A 21,948-nucleotide genomic window follows, 5' to 3' on the forward strand; every position below is an offset into this window, starting at 1 on the left:
ACAGCACTGGGGCCATCCCCAATGCTGCAAGAGAAATCTCCAGTGCCGCCTTCATGTTCAGAAATGTCATCTTCCTGTGTGTCGGGCTCTGCCCGAGGCCTACAAGTTTCAAAGCCTGCGCCTGAAGAAGACACAGGAGGAACATGACGTTCCTGAAGAAGATGGAGGCGGCGCTGGAGAGTTCTATGGCAGCATTGGGGACACTCCCATTGCTGTTTGAGCGCTGGGGCCCACCCCCAGTGCTGCGAGAGAACTCATTTGTATACTGTCGAAAAATGGTACAGAACGGCGGCGTGGAGAAGACAACTAAAGGTAGGAGACTAATTGCCTTTCTTAAGGCTGTTCTGACGTGTTGGGGACAAAAAAAATTAATGCTCAATGATCGGATCCCTTTAATCCTTAGGATAGGTCATTGGTTGAAGGTGAATGGGGGTTTCACACCTAGGACACCTTTATAGATTAGCTTGTTGACGTGGCAGTGGCCTGTTTGTAGATCAGTCCCATTCAAGTGAATGGGTTGAACTGTGATAAAACACACAGCAGCTATACAAATGTACAGCACAATTGGTGGGAATCCTAGGCGTTGAACCTCCGACTTTTAGCTGTTATAATGAATAGTTCAGAGTGATTCAGCATTACCTGATTTTTGAGGTTGCTCCTGAATTTGGCACTCCTTCCACCAGTTCTGTGGGATGACTGGTGCCATAAGTTGAGAGAAGAGTCCCAAAGGGCAAGGAGATGTACATCCTGGCAACAATAACTCATATGGTTCCTTATTTGACTCATTCCGATAATACATTCCAACACTGTAACCACTAGGAAAAAAAGAGTTTCCATTTTATACATGATAGACAGCTTGCTGAATATATTTTTGAACTCCTACTACCTGTGAACAATAAGCCTTGCAAGAGACAGAATGACAAAAGCTTGTACAGTTATGGCTAACAAATGAAATGAGGCATTTGCAGAGCTTTTATCACAGAACCATTTAAAAATGAGAATTTTCCAGCTCCATGTATTAAACCGGTGTTGATCAATTTTGGTTTTCTCATGGAAGATAGAATAGATGAGATCGTATTCACACAACTGTCACCCATGAAATTTACTGACCTAAACAGTGCGCTAGGAAAAGGAATCCTAGCATGATGCATATTATGTATGCTTCTAGGAGTTCCTGCCTCCCAACTAGATACTGTCCCGCACTGTTCCTAGAAGCAAAAGTAACTATTGCTAGGAGTCACAAGTGAAACTCGGTCATGTGAATGCAGCCTAATAGTTGGTTAACCTTTTAAGGACATGGTAGTTTCTATGTTAACACTTGGCAACTTTTTCCATAAATTCATAACTTTTATTTTTTTGCCAACATAGCTAAGTGAGAGCTTATTCTTTGCGTGTCGAGTTCTTTCATTTTGCGGTTCATATAATGTTTTGATTAGATTTTAACATTTTTTGTGGGGCCCATGTGGAAAAAAAACGCAATTCTATCATTTTTATGCATTTTGTTCCTACGACCTTCACTCTGTATTAAAATTGACATGGCAACTTTGTTTGGTGGGTCACAGACTTCTACCATAAACCTAGTAAAGTTTTGAGGTGCAGCAGAAAGGCCAAAAGATAAGGCCTTGAACTGGAAATGCAACAGGCGATGCCCTCTGAAAAGGCTAATCTCAGGAATCTCTGCAAGTCTGGGTGTATCAGAATGTGGTAGTAAGCAGCTGTTAGATCCAGGGAGACCATCTTAAGTACTGGTTCAGTGACTTTAGATTCAAGATGACCCAAAGGAACCGTTCTGGTCTAGGAATACAGGAAAATAGTACCCCCTCCCCCTGTTTTATAATGCAAAATTTTCTGGATGGAGGATTTTCCATTTCCAGCCTGTAGTACTGATAGATGAATCTGAGAATCTATGGAGAAGTAGAGATCTGCAAGAAGGGGGAGTGATTCTGTGTCTTCGCCAAAACAAAGGTGGCGACTAGCCGTTTCCATCAAAGAATCCTTTATTTTGCTATCATCCCTGTCACTATCTCACTGATAGATAGCAGGCTGGTGACAGCAGGAAGAAGTAGAAGGCAGGACAGGTCTAGATGCCATTGGGGAAGCTACACACTTGTCTACGGCAGAATTAACTTTATCTCTGATTCGTCCCTGTTTTCAGAGTATCCAGGAGAAAAGATGATTCCCTCACCACTATCTTATATGCACATTTTTGGCACACTAGTACCTACTACAGGAAAGCGGCGGGAAACGCATGGCTTCTCCCCCTTTTGCACAGACACAGAGCAAGATGCCACCCGTCATGTCCCCAAGCGGAGGAAAAAACCTGGGGCTGTCACAATGTGTGGACTTACACTGTAGAAGCAGGGACACAGCCTGATATGCCTGCTTAATATACAGCTTTTCCGGCATGACTAGGGCAAAGACCAGGCTGTATAGAAAGAGAATCTTCCAGAGACAGGAAACACAACTGAAGATAAGTGGAGGAGGGCCGTTCTTAAGTCAAGGCTTCCTGTTGTTTCCTGTCCGTGGGGGTATGGAAATCCTCCTGTGGTGCCATTGTGGAGGTTTTAAAGAATATATGTTCTTGTGTAGAACACTTCTACCAGCAACACAATTTAACAAACTATGATAAGATGACCTAAGGAAGAGGATAAGGAAATTGGGAACATTTTGCAATTATTTCCTTGCACATCTAAATATTCAGACTGAACTTCTGTCATTTTCCTAACACATAAGCCAGAAACTATTTTGCTTCTTACCCATCACTTTCCTTGTAAAATTCAAATATGTGACATGATGCGTATGGAGGATGGATTCCACTATAGACGCCCAGTGCTCCTTGTAATGCCAGGATGGTGCTGTCATGCTTAAAATAAAGGTGATTGTATCAGTATTCAGAAACTAAGCAGTAGCATATTATTTTCAAAGGTTTTTAGCACATTGGGACTTATCTCAGATCCATCTCACAATTTAGTTGTATGTTTGGAAGAGTGCAGGTACCAATCCTCCCAACTTTTAAAGAACTGAAAGAGGGACAAAGTGGGCGGCGCGCCATGGCAAATTTAGCTCCACCCACTTTTATGTTGACACCGCCCATTTTCATTCATTTTTCATGTGCCCCCACACAGTATAATCCTCCAACAGTCACCCGTAAATTATGTCCCCCCTCCATCTCTCCCCCAGTTTCATGTGCCCCACACAGTATAAACCTCCTACAGTCACCCATAAATTATATGTCCTCCGCCATCTCTGCCCCCACAATCATGTCCTCCCCATCTCTGCCCCTAGATTCATGTCCCCCATCTCTGCCCCCAGATTCATGTCCCCTCATCACTGCACAGTGTCATGCCGTTCTCCTCCCCTCCTTCATCTGCCCCCAGTTTCATAGGCCCCTTTCATTATGTTTCACCTTAATGTTTAACACAAAAAAAACACTTATACTCACCTTCCAAAGCTCCCCCGCAGCTCTCTCTGCAGTCTCACTAACTATCGCACCTACACATCCACTAGCTGGAGCGCCATAGCAAAGCAAGGAGCTGAGCTGTGACAGCTACTTGCTTTAGTCGTGTATGTATTAAACTCAGATCTGCATCCTCCGCAGTGGAGATACAGAAAGCAATTAGATTTGTATTTGCTGACTTGTACCAACTATGCTGGGAGACTGACTCCAAGAATGATAGTTATCTATGATGCTAGGAATCCCTGTGTTTCTGCTACATTTTATCCCATAGCGTTTATAGTATGGGACAGTATGTAGTAAAGAGGCAGGGTCTCCTAGCAATAAACAAGCTGGTAAAACTGTGTAATACACGGACCAAGTCTCTCGTCCGAAGCTCGGTTACGCTGGGTTCACACTAGCGCCCGGACTCTGTTCTGAGCTTTCCGTCCTCTGCATGCAGAAGACGGAAAGCTGTCAGACCGGCTCCGGCCGTGAACGCCGGTGAGCGTTTTATGCTTTCCGCCGCGAAACTGTTTTTTTAAAAAACCGGACACAGAGTACTGCATGTCCGACTCTGTGTCCGGTTTAAAAAAAAAACGGTTTCGCGGCGGAGAGCATAAAACGCTCACCGGCGCTCACGGCTGGACACCTTTCAAACCTATTCAAATGAATGGGTATGATAGAGCAGGAGATGGAAAGCTGCAGGACACTATTTTGTGCAAGAAACGGAAATCTGTATGAACGGAGAATGGGCGCAGATGTGAACAAGCCCTTAGTGTGAAGCCAGCTTAGCTAAGGTTCCATATGGAAAAATGTTGTGCAAAAACACAAGTTTTTTTTATCTGCATTTTTTTTTTAAATGCAGCTTTTTGTTGAAGAGTTTGCCTCATTTTTGAGTCAATGCCAGGAGTGGATTTAGCAAAAGGGAAAAGTATTTGTTGACTTTCTGTTAAAAAAAAAAAAAAAAAAAAGCAAAATCTGCTTTTCTGCAATGTGGGGGCATCTGGCGACATAGTTAGTGGCCTCTTTCTATATAGTGACCTGACAATTGCTAGATCACTTGGGACACCAGTGTGTGCAGCAGTAACATAGATGTTATTTAGTGCCAGCTCTGCTATTACCTACCGCTGAGTACATAACCATTTTTAGTGGTGAAGATCTCTTAATGGCTTCTGTAAAATTTCGAAGGACAGCATCCACAAGAATCCCTAAGAGAAATCAAAATGAGAATTTGTGAGATCGACAAATTGAAATTCCCATGAAGTAGATTAATCTTCTCCATTAAAGATAAGGCTAAATTTGTCAGTAAAAACCACCTGAAATCAAGTGACCAATGCTCAGTAAGCTTTGTCATTTGTGTAGGAGGTAATTTGAAAAACCAGGATACTCCTTTAAACTAGGGGACTTACAAATGACAGAATTGGTGTACCAATAAGGCTAGGGCTACATGGCAATTTTGGCTGAGACCATTCACTAACATTAGTGAAAGAGTTGCAGAGCAACAAAGCGATCTTTGGTTGCGTGACAGTAGTCAGCAAAAATCGCAATGTAGCCCTAGCTTAAAATTGATATTCAGGGTCATAATCAGCTCTAAATGATTGGTTTTTTTTGCCCGGAGGACAGATGTATCATGCATAGTTATAGGCTTTTGAATGAATATATTGTTAGTGAGCGGAACGTGTTTCATAACCACTAGATGTCAGTAAAATTGCTTACATAATTGAACATATTAAAGGGCACCTGCCTCCAGTGAGTCGAGCCTTCTCTTTAGGTTTGTAGAATGACATATGTGCTTTAATATCAAAAGCCATTATTTCTTCCAATGTATTCAGCACTCCTACTGTGGCCCATGCAGGTAGACTGAAGTTATGAGACTTCTGCAACCCAGAAATGTATAGAGAACAGAACATTACACCAAGAGACTGAGACCATAGCAAGATGCAGAATGATGTTCTAGCATTTCAGGCAGATATGTGACCTTTTATTGTGGTGTTAAGGCACCAGTGCACAGTCTACAGCTATATATACTTGTTCAGCCAACTGCTGTTCTTGCCCACTATCCCATAATTGTGAGGCACACTTGAAGAGCATGTATGTGTTCTTATTGTTTTTATAATCTCAGGAGTAGGAAAAGTGTGATGTTCTCTTGTGCCTCTTTATGGCATTGTTCACATGGTCTCAAGATCAATCTCTGGCTATCATTTCATCTGAGACTCATTGCTGAAGACGATAGACCTGCACTGCCATCTTGCTGTGCACCATGATGGCGGCATGGCAGTGATGTGTGGTCAACACCTGTAACTGGATGTTTTCCTCATTTCTCAATGTTGTGCAAATGTTTTCTGATGGTTTGTTTCAACACCACCCTAGACTTGGAATGTGACGTCTAATTTTACATGCAGTACAGAATGGATCACCAGGCGCCATTTTCCAGTCAGATAATCCATCCACACAGAGGTTCACTTCTTCACAAATCTTGCTGTCATTCCAGGTTGTAGTTGTTCTCCCAACCATTGGGAAATGCAATGGTGAACAGTGCTGACATCACCGCCTAGGCACAAACTAAGAAGGATCCTGTCTTCTTAGTTTGTGACAAGTGGAAATAACTGTCATGTTGGGGTACAGAAGACATATACAACCATCCCCATCACTTGTTTGGCGCTATGTGCTTGAAAATTTGATCATTTGCAGATATTAGTGACACCTGCTACTTCCTCAGTTTGCATGACCTCGTGCCTTGTCCTTCTTGGTGTGGCAATTTTAATGTTAGGAGTCTATCTACCATGTCAGTGTTAAAATCAGCGCCAGGATAACCTGCACATATGCTGATGCTCACAGGGTTGGAGTACCATGACAGTCTAGGCAAACATGCTCTAAGAGGATGTGTACTATTAAGCAGGAATACACATACTGTATATCTATAGTTAGTGCGGATTCCTATTTTCTACTTTGTCGCTGCATCAAGATAAAGCGGTAAAGCAGATGTCAGGGCGAGTTCACATCTGCGCCCTCTCTCTGCTTTAGCCAATCCAGCAGGTTTCCGTCTTCTGCCCTGAGAAACTGGACAGGGGACGGAAACCCAGCAGTCAGTTTTCAAACCCATTCACTTGAATGGGTTTGCAAAGTGACCACCCGTGTGCGTCTTCTGCCTCTCTGTGGCGAAACCGTTTTTTTTTAACAGGGTACAAAGTTGGACATGCAGGACTTTGTGTCTGGTTAAAAAAAAATAAATGGTTTCGCCGCGGAGAGGCATAAGAAGTATACGGGCAGTCACTTTGCAATCCATTCAAGTGAATGGGTTTGAAAACTGACTGCTGGGTTTCCGTCCCCTATCCATTTTTTGGGGGCAGTAAATGGAAACCCTTGGGATTGGCTAAAGTGAAGACCGGGCGCAGGTTTGAACCTGCCCTCAGTTACATTTTAGGAATACAGTGTGAGGTATTATTTAGTTCCTTAGTTGCATTACTTTTCCTTGGATTCTAAGCAGCGATGATTTTTGGAGGTTTGGCTAGGTTAATATTAGGCAGGATTTAGTGCAGCTTTACAATGTGCAATTTCCCAAACTGAGGCTTCTAGTGGCAGCAAGGCATTATTGTGGCTCCCACAAGGCACATCCATGGTCTATATCAGTTGTAGCGAGAGTTTCCTTCACTAAAGGCGAAGATTCATCTGGCTTCCCTAGTGTTGTTACTACCTTGATTTCCACTACTTAACAACCAGGTCATATACTCTGAAAGCACCTCGGAGCTACACACCTGGGGCATGTTGTGCCCTGACTATAAATTACAAATGAGTGAAGTGTTAGAAGTTAAGTGACTATTCTTTAAACACAAAGAAATGATACTTAATTTTTGTTCTGCCAATGAAATCCTAATACAGTACATAAGTAATTTAGCTCATACCTGACAGAAGAGAGTGTCATACACCTTCCATACACGACGAGGAACTGTTTGGTCCAAGTTATAACCAGTATAGTTTCCGATGCGAGCAATGAAATCCTAAATAAAGAATATTATAGGACATTGCAAGAAAAACAGTGAAAAAATTAAACTAGCTGCTCACTGATATATGTTGGAGATTTCTAGGGGTGTATGCAGACATAATAGGGCCCCAAAGCAACATTTAGACAGGGTGCCACCCCCTACTGAGAGCTCCATAAACCGCTAGTATTCTCATCTCAAAGATCCTATCTATACTGTTAGCTTTATGTAAATTCAAGAGTTTCTCGAAATGCGTTGCTTTAGAATGTTGCTTCATTTGCTTGCTATGGGAAATTATTCCTCCCATTGTTTAGACATTGTTGTCACAACATGCGGTCTGTTAGCTAATGTCAGGGTGGATGACATGTCTCATGGCTCTTTGGGAGGGCTGAGTACTCTGTTACTTTCAGAGCTGCTATGTACAACTCTGCGGTTAGGACAATCAAGTCAGCTAATTGCAGTTTGCTGATAAAGGCTTGGACAGTGTGCTCTCTCACAAAAATACCATTAAATTTGCTACAAGAACATTGTGTGTTCTCAGTGGCGTAACGAGGAACTTTTGACATGGGGCCCCCCGACACCGAAGATCTCGACCGAGTCCCTCCTACGCATTCCTGCGTGCTCTATTATGACCAATAGTGGCCCCTGCACACAGTATTATGTCCCTTAGAGGCCCCTGCACACAGTATTATGTCCCTTAGAGGCCCCTGCACACAGTATTATGCCCCATAGTGGCCCCTGCACACAGTATTATGTCCCTTAGAGGCCCCTGCACACAGTATTATGTCCCTTAGAGGCCCCTGCACACAGTATTATGTCCCTTAGTGGCCCCTACAGGACTAAATACTATCACCTCACCCGCTGACCGCTATACCAGGACAATTGTGGATAAAAAAATCTAGTCATGTGCATTACAATTTAGTAACTCCATGTGCCTCATATTAATAGAAGTTAACCCCATCATGTCCCTCACATTAACCCCTGTGTGCCTCACCATAAGCATACCTCCCAACTTTTGAAGAACCGAAAGAGGGACAAAATGTGTGGCGCGCAAATTTAGCCCCACCCACTTTTGTGTTGACTCCACCCACTCGTTAATTTTTCATGTGCCCACACACAGTATAACCCTCCTACAGTCACCCGTAAATTATATGTCCCCCTCTATCTCTCCCCCACTTTCATATACACCCTTCATCTGCCCCCAGTTTCATGTCCCTCTTCCATCTCTGCCCCCAGATTCATGTCCTCTCCATCTCTTCCCCCAGATTCATGTCCCTCCATCTCTGCCCCCAGATTCATGTCCCTCCATCTCTGCCCCCAGATTCATGTCCCTCCATCTCTGCCCCCAGATTCATGTCCCTCCATCTCTGCCCCCAGATTCATGTCCCTCCATCTCTGCCCCCAGATTCATGTCCCTCCATCTCTGCCCCCAGATTCATGTCCCTCCATCTCTGCCCCCAGATTCATGTACCCACATCTCTGCCCCCAGATTCATGTCCCACATCTCTGCCCCCAGATTCCTGTCCCACATCTCTGCCCCCAGATTCCTGTCCCTCCATCTCTGCCCCCAGATTCATGTCCCCCATCTCTGCCCCCAGATTCATGTCCCTCCATCTCTGCCCCCAGATTCATGTCCTCTCCATCTCTGCCCCCAGATTCATGTCCCCCATCTCTGCCCCCAGATTCATGTCCCTCCATCTCTGCCCCCAGATTCATGTCCTCTCCATCTATGCCCCCAGATTCATGTCCCCACATCTCTGCCCCCAGATTCATGTCCCACATCTCTGCCCCCAGTGTCATGTCCCTCCATCTCTGCCCCCAGTGTCATGTCCCTCCATCTCTGCCTCCAGATTCATGTCCCTCCATCTCTGCCCCCAAATTCATGTCCCCCATCTCTGCCCCCAGATTCATGTCCCCCATCTCTGCCCTCAGATTCATGTCCTCTCCATCTCTGCCCCCAGATTCATGTCCTCTCCATCTCTGCCCCCAGTTTCATGTCCCCCATCTCTGCCCCCAGTTTCATGTCCACTCCATCTCTGCCCCCAGATTCATGTCCCCTCCATCTCTGCCCCCAGATTCATGTCCCCATCTCTGCCCCCAGATTCATGTCCCCATCTCTGCCCCCAGATTCATGTCCTCTCCATCTCTGCCCCCAGATTCATGTCCTCTCCATCTCTGCCCCAGATTCATGTCCTCTCCATCTCTGCCCCCAGATTCATGTCCTCTCCATCTCTGCCCCCAGTGTCATGCCGTCCTCTCCATCTCTGCCCCCAGTGTCATGCCGTCCTCTCCTTCATCTGCCCCCAGATTCACGTTCCACCTCCACATTAAACTTACCTTCTCCTCTGCTCTCTGCCCGCCTCTCTCGCTGACACATGCGGCTGAAGGAAGGAGCTGACACAGGTCAGCTCCTCGCTTCAGCCGCATGTGTGAGCGAGAGAGAGACGCAGCGGCGAAGCGAGCACGCGAGCAGCTTCAGCCGCATGTGTCAGGGAGAGAGGCGGGCAGCGGCGAAGCGAGGAGCTGACCTGTGTCAGCTCCTTGCTTCAGCCGCATATGTGTTCAACTCAGATCTGCGTCCTCTGGACGCAGATCTGAGTTGAAATCGGGACATACCTCCCTCCAACCGGGACCGCAGGACATGTCACCCAAATCGTGACTGTCCCGCGGAAATCGGGACGGTTGGGAGGTATGCCATAAGAGTTACTGATATGTGAGAGACATGGAGGTAATAATAAAGTATCTTCATTACTATTACCCCCATATGTCTCACATATCAGTAACTCATATATGGGGCACACAGGGGTTAATGTGAGGGACATGATAGGGTTAACTGCTATTAATATGAGGCACATGGAGTTACTAAAACAAAAGTAATCCCCCCAAATGCCTGACATTAATAAGTAACCCCAGTATGTACCTGTGTATCTTTAGTTTCCTTTTCCTGGAGCAGCCTCTTCCTCTTCTTCTCTTGCAAGATGGCAGGAGCTCGGCAGGGATAAGCCCCTGGGCTCTCCTCAGCCCTCTCATTGGTGGGCAAAGGGCAGGCAGAGAAAGGGAGGGGGGGAGAGAGGGGAGGGGAACGTCCTGAAGCGCTGAGAGGAGCCAGACCTGCAGCTCCTGTGTGTCAGCCGTTGCTGCAGCTTCGGGGCCCCCTGTTGGTGGAATACGAAAACGGGCCCCGATCATTATACTTGGGGGTCCGAAAAGACCTCTGAGAATAATGATAGCAGCGGTAGCAGCTGTCACCGGGCCCCTGATGTCCCGGGCCCTGTAGCAGCTGCCTCTGCTGCCTCCGTGGTAGTTACGCCACTGTGTGTTCTGGTAGGATGTATGTGTTCTTCAACACATGGGAAATGTAATATATATTTAGGCTAGGTTTACGTTTGTGTCTTGAGTCTCCGTAGGACTTTTCTCTCTACTGGTTTCAGTATAAAATTGGTGGAAACCCAACAGACACTCAGTGGACTCCATTATAGTTTCCTGGGTATATGGGTATCCGTGGGTAACCGCTGTTTTAGTGGATGGGCTCTCCATCATTTGAGTCCTAGACGGATCCGAACGAAGGAGAGCTCAATGTTAGAGAAAACCTATACTTACTGTGCATTGCATTTGATCTGCATTATTATAGATTTCTAGTTATCACAATAATAATCTCTCATGGTGAAGGCAATGTCTAGATCTACTGAGGTACATCATAGTGTTCTGTTCATCAAACAGTCAAAGCGCAACCACCAGCTTGTTCAAGAATACCAGATGTGAGAAGAAGAGACTTCAGGCCTGATAATGCTCCACTGGCACTCAGGGTACACAAGGTTCTCATCTATCTTACCTTCCACTCATTCATCTTGTCCTTATACTCTTCCAGCTGAATAGTCTCTTTCATTAGTTCATAGAATCGGGGACAATCTTTGGAAGGAAATTTTAGTAGCTATAAGAAAAATACAACATATGCATGACGTTGTTACACGTGACATTTTTACATTATAACTTTACATTTAAAAAGATATGGCAGTTCTTTTCTTTAACCACTTCCGGACCGCCCATAGACTTTAAAAGTCCGGGAAGTTGTTGCCTTGTTCTGACAGGACATACCGGTACGTCCAGTCAGAACACAGCAGCTGCACGGAGATCGTGCAGCAGCTGAAGCTGGGAGTCGGCTATAACTTCAGCCGGAGCTCCCAGAGAGAAGACAGGGAAGGTTTATTCCCTTCCCTGCCATCTCGATCGCTGTGTATACAGCGCTCAATGAGCGCTGTATACACTTCTATGGGCGCCGTCATGATGCAGCCACCCTCTGACCCGGCGGTCACGTGATCCGCCAGGAGCAGCGCCATGTAAGAGCTGCTGGGTCCTACAGGACCCAGATCAGCTCTGTATACTACGTATACAGCGTGCAGGAGGCTGTATTCCTCCTGCAACTGAGGCTAAATGTACCAGCCTCAGTTTCAGGGTAAATCAGCCTCTGTAACAAAAAAACAAAACAAAAAAAAAAGTGATCAGATGTCCCCAAAGGTCTCTTATGACCTTATGGGGACATAATCTGAAAAAAAAATAAATATATATATATATATATATGTATATATATATATATATATATATATATATATATATATATATTAAAGTTAAAAAAAAATGAAAATAAAATAAAAAAAATATAATAATAATACGCTAATAAAACAACGTTATTAAAGGTTATAGCCCCACCCCCGACACCATAAAAAATAAAAATTACCGTAACGGAGAGGAAAAACTATTTTATAAAGTTTTTCAGTGACACTTATGTTATTAAATAAAAAATAAATAAATAAATTGAAAACCAGACACAATTTCCCTCCTATTATGTTTAAAAAATAAAGCCCTATGTGTCCCCGAAAAAAGATGCAAAAATTAGTTGACTGAGACATACGAGAAAAATGTTACAGCCCTCAAAACCGCACATACAAAAAAAACCGAAGATGTGTCTGGTCCTGGACCACAAATTGGCCCGGTACTGAAGTGGTTAAGTAAATTTCACAGGACTGGCATGGAAAATAAAGCTAATACAAGGTAAGTTATTGACTACCATGGAAAATAGTCGTACAAGAGAATCATCTGACAATCTCAAGTCTGACAAGGTGCATGAAGAACATCAAGGTCATAACGAAACATGTCCCCGAGGTGGGCAAGATATCAGAAAATCAGTATTTAAGAAGTGGATAAGCCCTTAAACACTTATAATGCTATATCAACACGTTTACCCACTGTCAGTGATGGTGAATCTCAAACACTGAAGGGCCATCTCATATCGCATTGAAATTTTCAATAATCTGGTATTTTTCTGGCAAAAGCACAAATGGAATAGTTATTGCAATAGTATTAAACATGTAGATGTGTTAAATAACAGATGAAAATGTAAGACTAATAGTAGCATAATAGATGTTGACTGTGGTTAACTCAGTATAAAAGGGAAGGAAATGAAGTTCTTTAAAAATATAAATTAGAGCAATGTGATGGGACGGATGTAACAAGCACTACCTGACAAGTACACTTGATGGCCATGTTAGTGCTGAAATAATAGGGTACAATTTAAAGCAAACATGAATAGAGATTACAGAAGATTAAAACAGTCTGTCACAGGAAGACAACTCCTTTCTATATGCCTTGATATGGATGTCATAGAAGGTAGTCCTGATAAGGTCAGAGGTCCTGTTTATGACCAAATCACCAGTAATCCTGGGTAGCTGTGGTCGTCCTAATTGATAAGGCTGAGTGCCAGGCAGTAAGGATAATGACACCAATGTTGGTGTTAGTTCCTCTCTCAGCCTAGGTGTATTGATGTAGTTTATTTAAGACAACATGAGGTTAAATTGCAGCAGACAAAGGAAAAGCGTTAAGAACAGCGTAAATTCTGTGTTCGTTCCAGATTGGTGTAATACATCTTAATCACACAAAAGAAAGTTTAAACTCTTCCATATATAGTCATCTACTTCCGCTCCTGGTGGCGTCTTCTGGGAGAGGTCTCCTGGCAGCGAGCCAAGCATGTGCTCTTCTTTGCACAATGGGGTCTTATGGTGCAGCCACCATCTTGTATTTCAATTTCAAACATAAACTACTATATCTAGCATTCAACCTTTAAGGATAACAATGTTTTTCATACATTACATGATTACAACCTTCACAGTCCCTCATATGAACCCCCCTTCCACTAGCCAGACCATATATTCCATTCTGGCCATTAATCTTAATGGCTTCCTATGTATCAGCCATCTACAGCTTTCCATAATCCGCTACTCTTTAGGCTGCCTTCAATTAACATGGGTGTTCTTTTGATAAAACTATCCCTTCCACTTTTCTCTTGTATTGGGATATGACTGAACACAATTGTAAGTGTTGTGGAACATCATTTCTACAGGCTCGAATGCAAATGCCCAAATTATATCCAACATATTGTGTTACAATATTGCATAGAACATGTAATGATCTCACACAACAGCACTGTGACATAACAATTTCAGTGCTGTGATTCACTTTGCAGTACAGGGAGCAGCTTGGCATGTTGTTGACCTTCCATTATAGTATTGATACTTGGAAAACATCCAGCATGAGGAGGGTGCCATAAAAACAGGGCTCCTATTCAGATGTATTTAAAACACATACACCAAATTCATGATTTTCAAGCAGACGCTGTTCTCTCGAAATTGTCAGTTTTACTACATCCTTAGTAAATACTCTGCTTTAAAGGGATTCTGTCATTAGAAACCCTTTTTCTACAAAGACCATTTTGGAATAGCCTTTAGAAAGGCTATTTTTCCCTACCTTTCTTTTACTGATCCGTGCTGCTGTTCCTGAGAATTTTCTTTTATATTCCTTATGCAAATGAGTCCTCAGAAAGCACAGGGGGCGTGCACACCGAAAACTCTCACGTGACACTTCTGTCTTTTTCTGCCGATGCCTCTGCGCTGCGTCATCAGCCGGCAGAGATGACTGCGCATGTCCGTTCGGCCATTTTCCTGTGGCCAAATGGACGTTCATGTAAGAACGCCCCCTGTACTTTCTGAAGACTCATTTGCATAAGTAATAAAAAAACAAAATTCTCAGGAACGGCAATGCGGATCAGAAATAGAAAGGTAAGAGAAGAATAGCCTTTCTGAAGACTATTCCAATGTGTTCTTTGTAGAAAAGGGGATTCTAATGATAGAATCCCTTTAACTAGATCCTGCTAATACTGGATGTTTTGAAAGTATGAGTACTCTCTACATCTTCCCAACACTTAATGAATTTCTGGTCTGGATACCAGCTACAATGCTTATAGATAGAGATGAGCGAACAGTGTTCTATCGAACACATGTTCGATCGGATATCAGGCTGTTCGATGTGTTCGATTCGAATCGAACATCACGTGGCAAACTCCAAAAAAATTTGATTCCCCTCCCACCTTCCCTGGCGCTTTTTTTGCACCAATAACAGCGCAGGGGAGGTGGGACAGGAACTACGACACCGGAGGCATTGGAAAAAATCGGAAAAAGTCATTGGCTGCCGAAATCAGGTGACCTCCATTTTAGACGAATAGTGGATTTCAAATCCGGGTCATATGAGAATGTGAACTTTGTGACTAAGAGACAGGGATAGCTGTACAGGCAGGGATAGCTAGGGATAACCTTTATTTAGGTAGGAATGTTATTAAAAATAACTTTTTGGGGCTCTATCGGGTGTGTAATTGTGATTTTTGTGACATAAACTTTTTCCCATAGGAATGCATTGGACAGCGCTGATTGGCCAGAGTACGGAATTCGACCAATCAGCCCTGGCTCTGCTGGAGGAGGCGGAGTCTAAGATCGCTCCACACCAGTCTCCATTCAGGTCCGACCTTAGACTCCGCCTCCTCCGGCAGAGCCAGCGCTGATTGGCCGAAGGCTGGCCAATGCATTCCTATGGGAATGCAGAGACTTAGCAGTGCTGAGCCAGTTCTGCTCAACTACACCGTGTGCCGAGTGTGCACACTCGGCTCTGCTACATCAGATGTAGCAGAGCCGAGTGTGCACACTCGGCTCTGCTACATCTGATGTAGCAGAGCCTGCTACTGCAGAGACTTAGCAGTGCTGAGCCAGTTCTGCTCAACTACACCGTGTCCCGGTCAGCCCATCTGATATATCAGAGCCGAGTGTGCACACTCGGCTCTGCTACATCTGATGTAACAGAGCCTGCTACTGCAGAGACTTAGCAGTGCTGAGCCAGTTCTGCTCAACTACACCGTGTGCCGGTCAGCCCATCTGATATAGCAGAGCCGAGTGTGCATAAGGGTTCTAGTGCACCTTCGGCTCTGCTACATCTGATGTAGCAAAGCCGAGTGTGCATACTCGGCACACGGTGTAGTTGAGCAGAACTGGCTCAGCACTGCTAAGTCTCTGCATTCCCATAGGAATGCATTGGCCAGCCTTCGGCCAATCAGCGCTGGCTCTGCCGGAGGAGGCGGAGTCTAAGGTCAGACCTGAATGGAGACTGGTGTGGAGCGATCTTAGACCGCCTCCTCCAGCAGAGCCAGCGCTGATTGGTCGAATTCCGTACTCTCGCCAATCAGCGCTGGCCAATGCATTCCTATGGGGAAAAGTTAGCTTGCGAAAATCGCAAGCTGACAGGGATTTCCATGAAATAAAGTGACTTTTATGCCCCCAGACATGCTTCCCCTGCTGTCCCAGTGTCATTCCAGGGTGTTGGTATCATTTCCTGGGGTGTCATAGTGGACTTGGTGACCCTCCAGACACGGATTTGGGTTTCCCCCTTAACGAGTATATGTTCCCCATAGACTATAATGGGGTTCGAAACCCGTTCGAACACTCGACAGTGAGCGGCTGTTCGAATCGAATTTCGAACCTCGAACATTTTAGTGTTCGCTCATCTCTACTTATAGACAATCTGGATTTTGGTGGTTCACGTTGTGTATTGATTCTATAAACACCTAGTGAACCACTGTATGTGAAGCAATGTACAATGACAGATTTGCAGCTCAGGAACATAGTGCTGCTTGAGGCCAGTTCTGTATTTATCCAGCTAAAATATGCGCTTATCTGAGCAATGCAAGGTCACTTGTACTGTTCTGTCAACAACTATTACGAGTATAAGATCCCCATCAGCTTCATATCTCATACTATTTACAACCATCCATATATCTCATAATGTCAAGAGCCATCCCTTAGTGGATTATCATGGTTGTGTGTACTTTTATGAAACATCACAGGGCAGTTATAGTGTAAAGAAACCAGAATCATTGGACTACATGTCACATACTTTTTAGGTTTGAGAAAATGGTTAGGTTTGTTGTTATGACCTGAAAAACTCATTACAATGTGTTAGAGGAGAGAAAGGAGCACCTGTATGTTAAGGGGCGTTCACACTACCGCCGCTGTCTGCCCAGAGGTTTCCATCCTAAACCCCGGGAAACTGGACAGAGGACTACTTGCCAGCGGTCAGCTTTAAAACGCATTGATTTTAAAGTTTTTTTTAAGGTAACCGCTGTTGTCCATATGCGGCCTCTTCGCCTGGAAACCGTTTTTTGTTTTTTTTTTGCTTGGACTTAAAGTCTTGCATGTACAACTTTGTGTCCGTGCAAAAAAAGCGGTTTCCAGGCAGAGGCTGCATACGGACACCAGCAGTTACCTTTAGGGCTAGTTCAGACGTGGGGCACCCGCGCGGGTTTTGACACAGAGAGAGACGCGGCGAGACGCGTTTTTCTCTGGTCAAAACCCGCCTGCCACGACCATCGTGGTCGCGGCTTTCCCCTCCTATGTCAGTTCAAATGAATGAGCCGACAGAGGAGGGTGCTGCCGCTAGGCGAAAGCCGCGGTCCAGCGCGCCGCGGCTTCCACCTGAAGAAAGGACATGTCGCTTCTTTTCTCCGCTAGCAGCAGCCCACTGCTAGCGGAAAAAAGAAGCCCGGCGGTCTGCATAGACCACCATTGTAAAGGAGCGGATTTTGAAGTGAAATCCGCTGTCAAAATCCGCCCCTTTGTTCACATGTGAACGAGCCCTTAAAAACCCATTAAAATGAATGCGTTTTAAAGCTGACTGCTAGCAAGCCGTCCTCTGTCCAGTTTCCACGGGGTTTAGGATGAAAACCTTGGGGCAGACAGCGGTGGTAACGTGAATGCCTCCTTAGAGTGTTACTGTTGAATGTCCAGTTTTGTCTATTTTTTTTCCCCAAATGCTACATAGTAAACTGATATATAAAGACAAACTCTCCCGTCACATTATATGTAAAAGGCTAAGATATTAGGGACTTTGATGTGTACCAATGACACCCAGCTTCATTGTGAATGCAGCTCTGGATTATAGTATGGAATGTAGCTAAGACTAGATCTACATGAACAAGTTTCACCTGTGAAATTTGGTCAGTGTGTTCGCCAGATTTACCAGCCTGACCAATATGCCAGGAGTGGGAGTCCTAGTGTTATAGTTATTATCCATGATGCTAGTAGTCCTTGCCGCTCTTCGACATACTGTCCCGTACTGTCGTTTTGAGCATAGATAACTATGATGCTAAGAATTCCTCTCCCAGCATGAAGTCCAGGCCAGTAAAACACGGTCCCATGAAACTCAGTTGTGGAATCTAGGGTTAGAATATGTTATGTAGTGTATTTACAAGTGTTGATGTTTAATAGTGTATATGCCCTTTAATGTGCTGTGTGATTCTCTGTGAGCCTAATATACGAGCATCCTAAACTTCTCTCCCATCCTCATAGTCAGCCTGTTTATCATCTGTGGAATGTCTAGACTCAATACAACTGAATCAGACTCTCCGCAGCGAGAAGTATTAGATTTGTACAGGTTTTCATTCACTAACCCCAGAGACCTTGGAGATAGAAAACAGCTTTAACTTAAAGGGAATGTGTTACCAGGAAGTTATCTATTATTTAAATCAAGTTTTTATGTTAAACATATTTTTAAGAATTAAAATAAAAATATTCTAAAAATCTTGCAATTCCAACTTTTGCCACTAAACCTAAAACACTCTGTGACTTCTTATTTTATATATAAGCAGTGGCGGATCCAGGCTTTGCGGAGCCCTGGGCAATTGACTTTGGTGGGGCCCTACTTACCGGGGAGTCTGGGGGGTAATTTTTGAAAAAATTAGCCCTAAAAATGCGTTTTTGAGGCGTTTTTTTTAACTAGTTCCTGTGTCTGCACCACATATGTGACCTAGCTTCCTGCTCTCAGATAGAGGAGGGGGAAATGAGTGAGATATGTGAAGGCTGGGGGACTGGTCTCACCATCTATTTATAAAGCTGTATGTCCGATGCCTAGCTGCATTGGAAGCGTGCACCAAATACCAGCGGCATAGAAGCCACGTCATCTCGGCGCTGGCTTTGCATATGAAACCCTGCCCACCAATTGATGCAAGAAAACCAGGAAGAAAGAAGAGTTTACAGCAGCAAAGACTGATGAGTAAGGGACATGAGAATACCCCTTTAATGGCCTCGCGCTTCTAACTGACCGACCCGTCCTGCATTTTGTTAGGTCTGGGCCGCACCGGCCCTGGATCCGCCCCTCTATATAAGGACTATAGGCCATAGACATCTTGATCTGAAGCAGACTCTATTCACTTGTATGGGAGAGTACTCTAAGGCATGTGCTCTGTGACCTAGGCAAAGGTCATTGGTAGAGAGAAAAGTAGATAAGCTGTAAAATCCTCTGTTGTGAGTGATGGATTCTGCATATACAAGTTATCTGTGATCATCTGTGTGCTGATAAGTGAGGGGGGCTGATGCAAAGAAATCTACAGAAAACAGGAAGAAGATGTAGAATTGGGATTAATACCATCTCTATATTTGCAGATGACATCAAGCTATATCGTATAGTCTATGAAGGATGTACGTAGGTTACAAGCAGACTTGGATAGATTCGTTGTTAGAGCATCCACATGGCATATGAGGTTCAGTGTAGATGAATGCAACGTTACGTATCTGGGTAAATAAATATTCTATGTCACATATGTCCTAAGGGGAGTAAAGCTGGGAGAGTCACTGGTGGAGAAGGACCTGGGTGTACTTGTAGATCATAGGTTAAATTACACCATACAATGTCAGTCAGCTGCTTCTAAGACCAGCAGAATATTGTCGTGTATTGCAAGGTACATGCACTCGTGGGACAGAGAAGTAATATTACCAGTTTCTAAATCATTGGTGTGCCCCCATCTAGAATATGCAGTTCAGTTCTGGGCCTCAGTTCATAGAAATAATGTCCTAGAGTTGGAAAAGGCTAGATAAGGAGCATGGAGGACCTCAGCTATGAGGAGAGAGCACAGAATTTAAATCTGTTTATTATGGAGAAGAGGCATTTAAGAGAAGATATGATAAAATGTATAAATATATAAATGGCCCATACAAGAAATATGGGGGAAAAAAAGAGAGAACATGCAAGTTAGCGGGTATTCTGGAAGAGATATCCCTCTTAGAGCAATCTCGCAAGCACTCACATGCTATCTCAACATATGAGGCCCCTTTCTCAGCTCGTAAGTGTCTGAGAGAAATTAGATGTGTGCACTAAATCACTGCTAGCTAGAGGATGATGTATTTTTTATGAATATGGAAATAAATCCAGCCAGGTCATTTAGGAAACCGCGAGCTCACAACTTCATGCCGCAAGTCTTCATGGGAAGGGGACCTAAAGCGACTGATCCTAAATGAATAGCATCAGAAGTTTCTATATGCACGAGTTTCCTCCTCTTCCTGGTGCCCTTAGTGGCTGCCTCGATACAGGGCTCCAAGCTGGGAGCAACCTTATCTTTCCTTTCTCACTCTTTTTCTCTGTATCTTCAAAAATCCTGTAACCAAGAAAACTAGCACTATGAATTAGCAACTATAAATCAAATGGAAGACCCTGTGGAGTTTTTTGTTCCTATTGTAAAGCATGGACTCAAGACCTGGTTCAGCTGGTTTCCTGTTTCTACACATGTGCCTATTACCATCCCCCCAGGACACCATGCGGCATGGAGGAAAACCTACATGGAAGTGTGGACTTCTTCGTTCAAGGAGATGATTTTTGGTGTCTATTGCTGATGTGTGAGGATGCCTACAGCCGACTGGTATTTCTTTCTATTACTGTGTACACGTGGGACTCTGCTACAGCCTTGAAACCTACCATCACCCACCTACCCCAGGAGTTTATGGAAGCTTGGCAAGAGAACAGCACCATGTATATCTGGATGGCTTCAGACTTCTTTGGGGCAGTAGAACACAGTGGTAAGGAGGAGGAGGGCTTGTGATGAAGGACATTTGGGGCATTTTTTTTTTTTTCTTTTGTGGTTAATGGACAATAATGCTGATGCAAGATACCGAACTATCAGCTGTGAGCAGGAGATCTCACTACATACCAAAGAACTACCACATGTTATCATGGTAGCTGCATATGTCCCCCACCTCTGCAAACAATGTTTTTCTGCCTGTTATATCTACATGCTGTGACCCCCTCCTCGTGTCCTCCAACCACATTCGGCTGTATTATTAACATCACTCCGCACAGAGAACTAAATGATCCTGCAGTGTGTCTGTGTTTCTTTCGTTTTAGTTGCTATTATTCCTAGGATTTCCTCTATCTGCCATGAGCTTCTATGTGTTTCTCTCCTGTTATATACTACTATACCATCTATGAAACTGTATCACTGAAATTTCCCCATTGTGGGACTATTAAAGGAATATCTTATCTTATCTTTCTGACTCATCTCCCTGCTAATCTCAAATTAATTGCCAATCTCAAATTATTTGCATTTATATTGGCAATGGGACTGGCGTCACTCCTTCCCGGTCTGATTCACCTGGATCAGGCGGGGTTTGTATTCTGTGGGAGTCCAGAAATAACACCACAAAAGTTATAAACATCATACGCCATGCTGAGACGAATTCCCTCCCATTCTACCTTCTTTCTACCAGCGCTGAAAAGGCATTCAATAGGGTAGGTTAGCCCCTCCTATTCTCAGTTCTGCAGCACATTGGCCTGCCATCTATACCTCACCCTCTGCCACAATGATGGTTAATGGGGTCCCATCACCCTCCTTCCCGATCCAAAATGGTACGCACCAGGTTCGTCCCCTATTTCCCTTGATCTTTGTCCTGACGTTGAACCCTTTGCTGTGGATGATAAGGACGATTCCAGAAATCTCCAGTTGGGGAACCAGGACAATAGTATCGTAGTCTATGCCATGACCTCCTCTTTTTCTTATCTGACCCTCATACCTTTTTTCTGGCCCTACTGAGAGAACCCCAAACCTTACAACATATAGACAACTTTAAGATTAACTGTCAGAAGTCTGAGCCTCTTAATATCTCCCTTCGTTTCAGACTGATCTTTTCTTTGATAGCCTCCTTCCTGTTCTGATGGAAATTAGATGACATCAGATGACAAAAAGATGACCTTTCATGCCCTCTGACATTGGCGGTATTATATAGTACTAGAAAGCTGACAGAGCACTGACTTCCCTGACAGTACTCTTCCATAGCCTTGTCTCTGGCACTAAGAGCATACTGGCAAAGCTGGCTTCAGTCAGCTTACTAGTGGTAT

General features: G+C 44.2%; 1 protein-coding gene across 1 annotated transcript in view; it reads right to left on the reverse strand.

Moving 5' to 3' along the window:
- Positions 1-21,948, reverse strand: part of LOC142210012 (testicular acid phosphatase homolog) — a 75,905-nt gene that overhangs the window by 2,202 nt on the left and 51,755 nt on the right. Inside the window, exons 8-13 of the mRNA XM_075279043.1 lie at positions 11,249-11,347; positions 7,339-7,434; positions 5,181-5,313; positions 4,562-4,644; positions 2,757-2,863; positions 640-815 (exon numbers count right to left, since the gene is read on the reverse strand). Coding sequence (XP_075135144.1) covers positions 640-815; positions 2,757-2,863; positions 4,562-4,644; positions 5,181-5,313; positions 7,339-7,434; positions 11,249-11,347 — 694 coding nt within the window. The remainder of the gene's footprint in view (positions 1-639; positions 816-2,756; positions 2,864-4,561; positions 4,645-5,180; positions 5,314-7,338; positions 7,435-11,248; positions 11,348-21,948) is intronic.

This window comes from Leptodactylus fuscus, chromosome 6, assembly GCF_031893055.1.
Source record: "Leptodactylus fuscus isolate aLepFus1 chromosome 6, aLepFus1.hap2, whole genome shotgun sequence".
In the NCBI taxonomy this organism is placed as follows: domain Eukaryota; kingdom Metazoa; phylum Chordata; class Amphibia; order Anura; family Leptodactylidae; genus Leptodactylus; species Leptodactylus fuscus.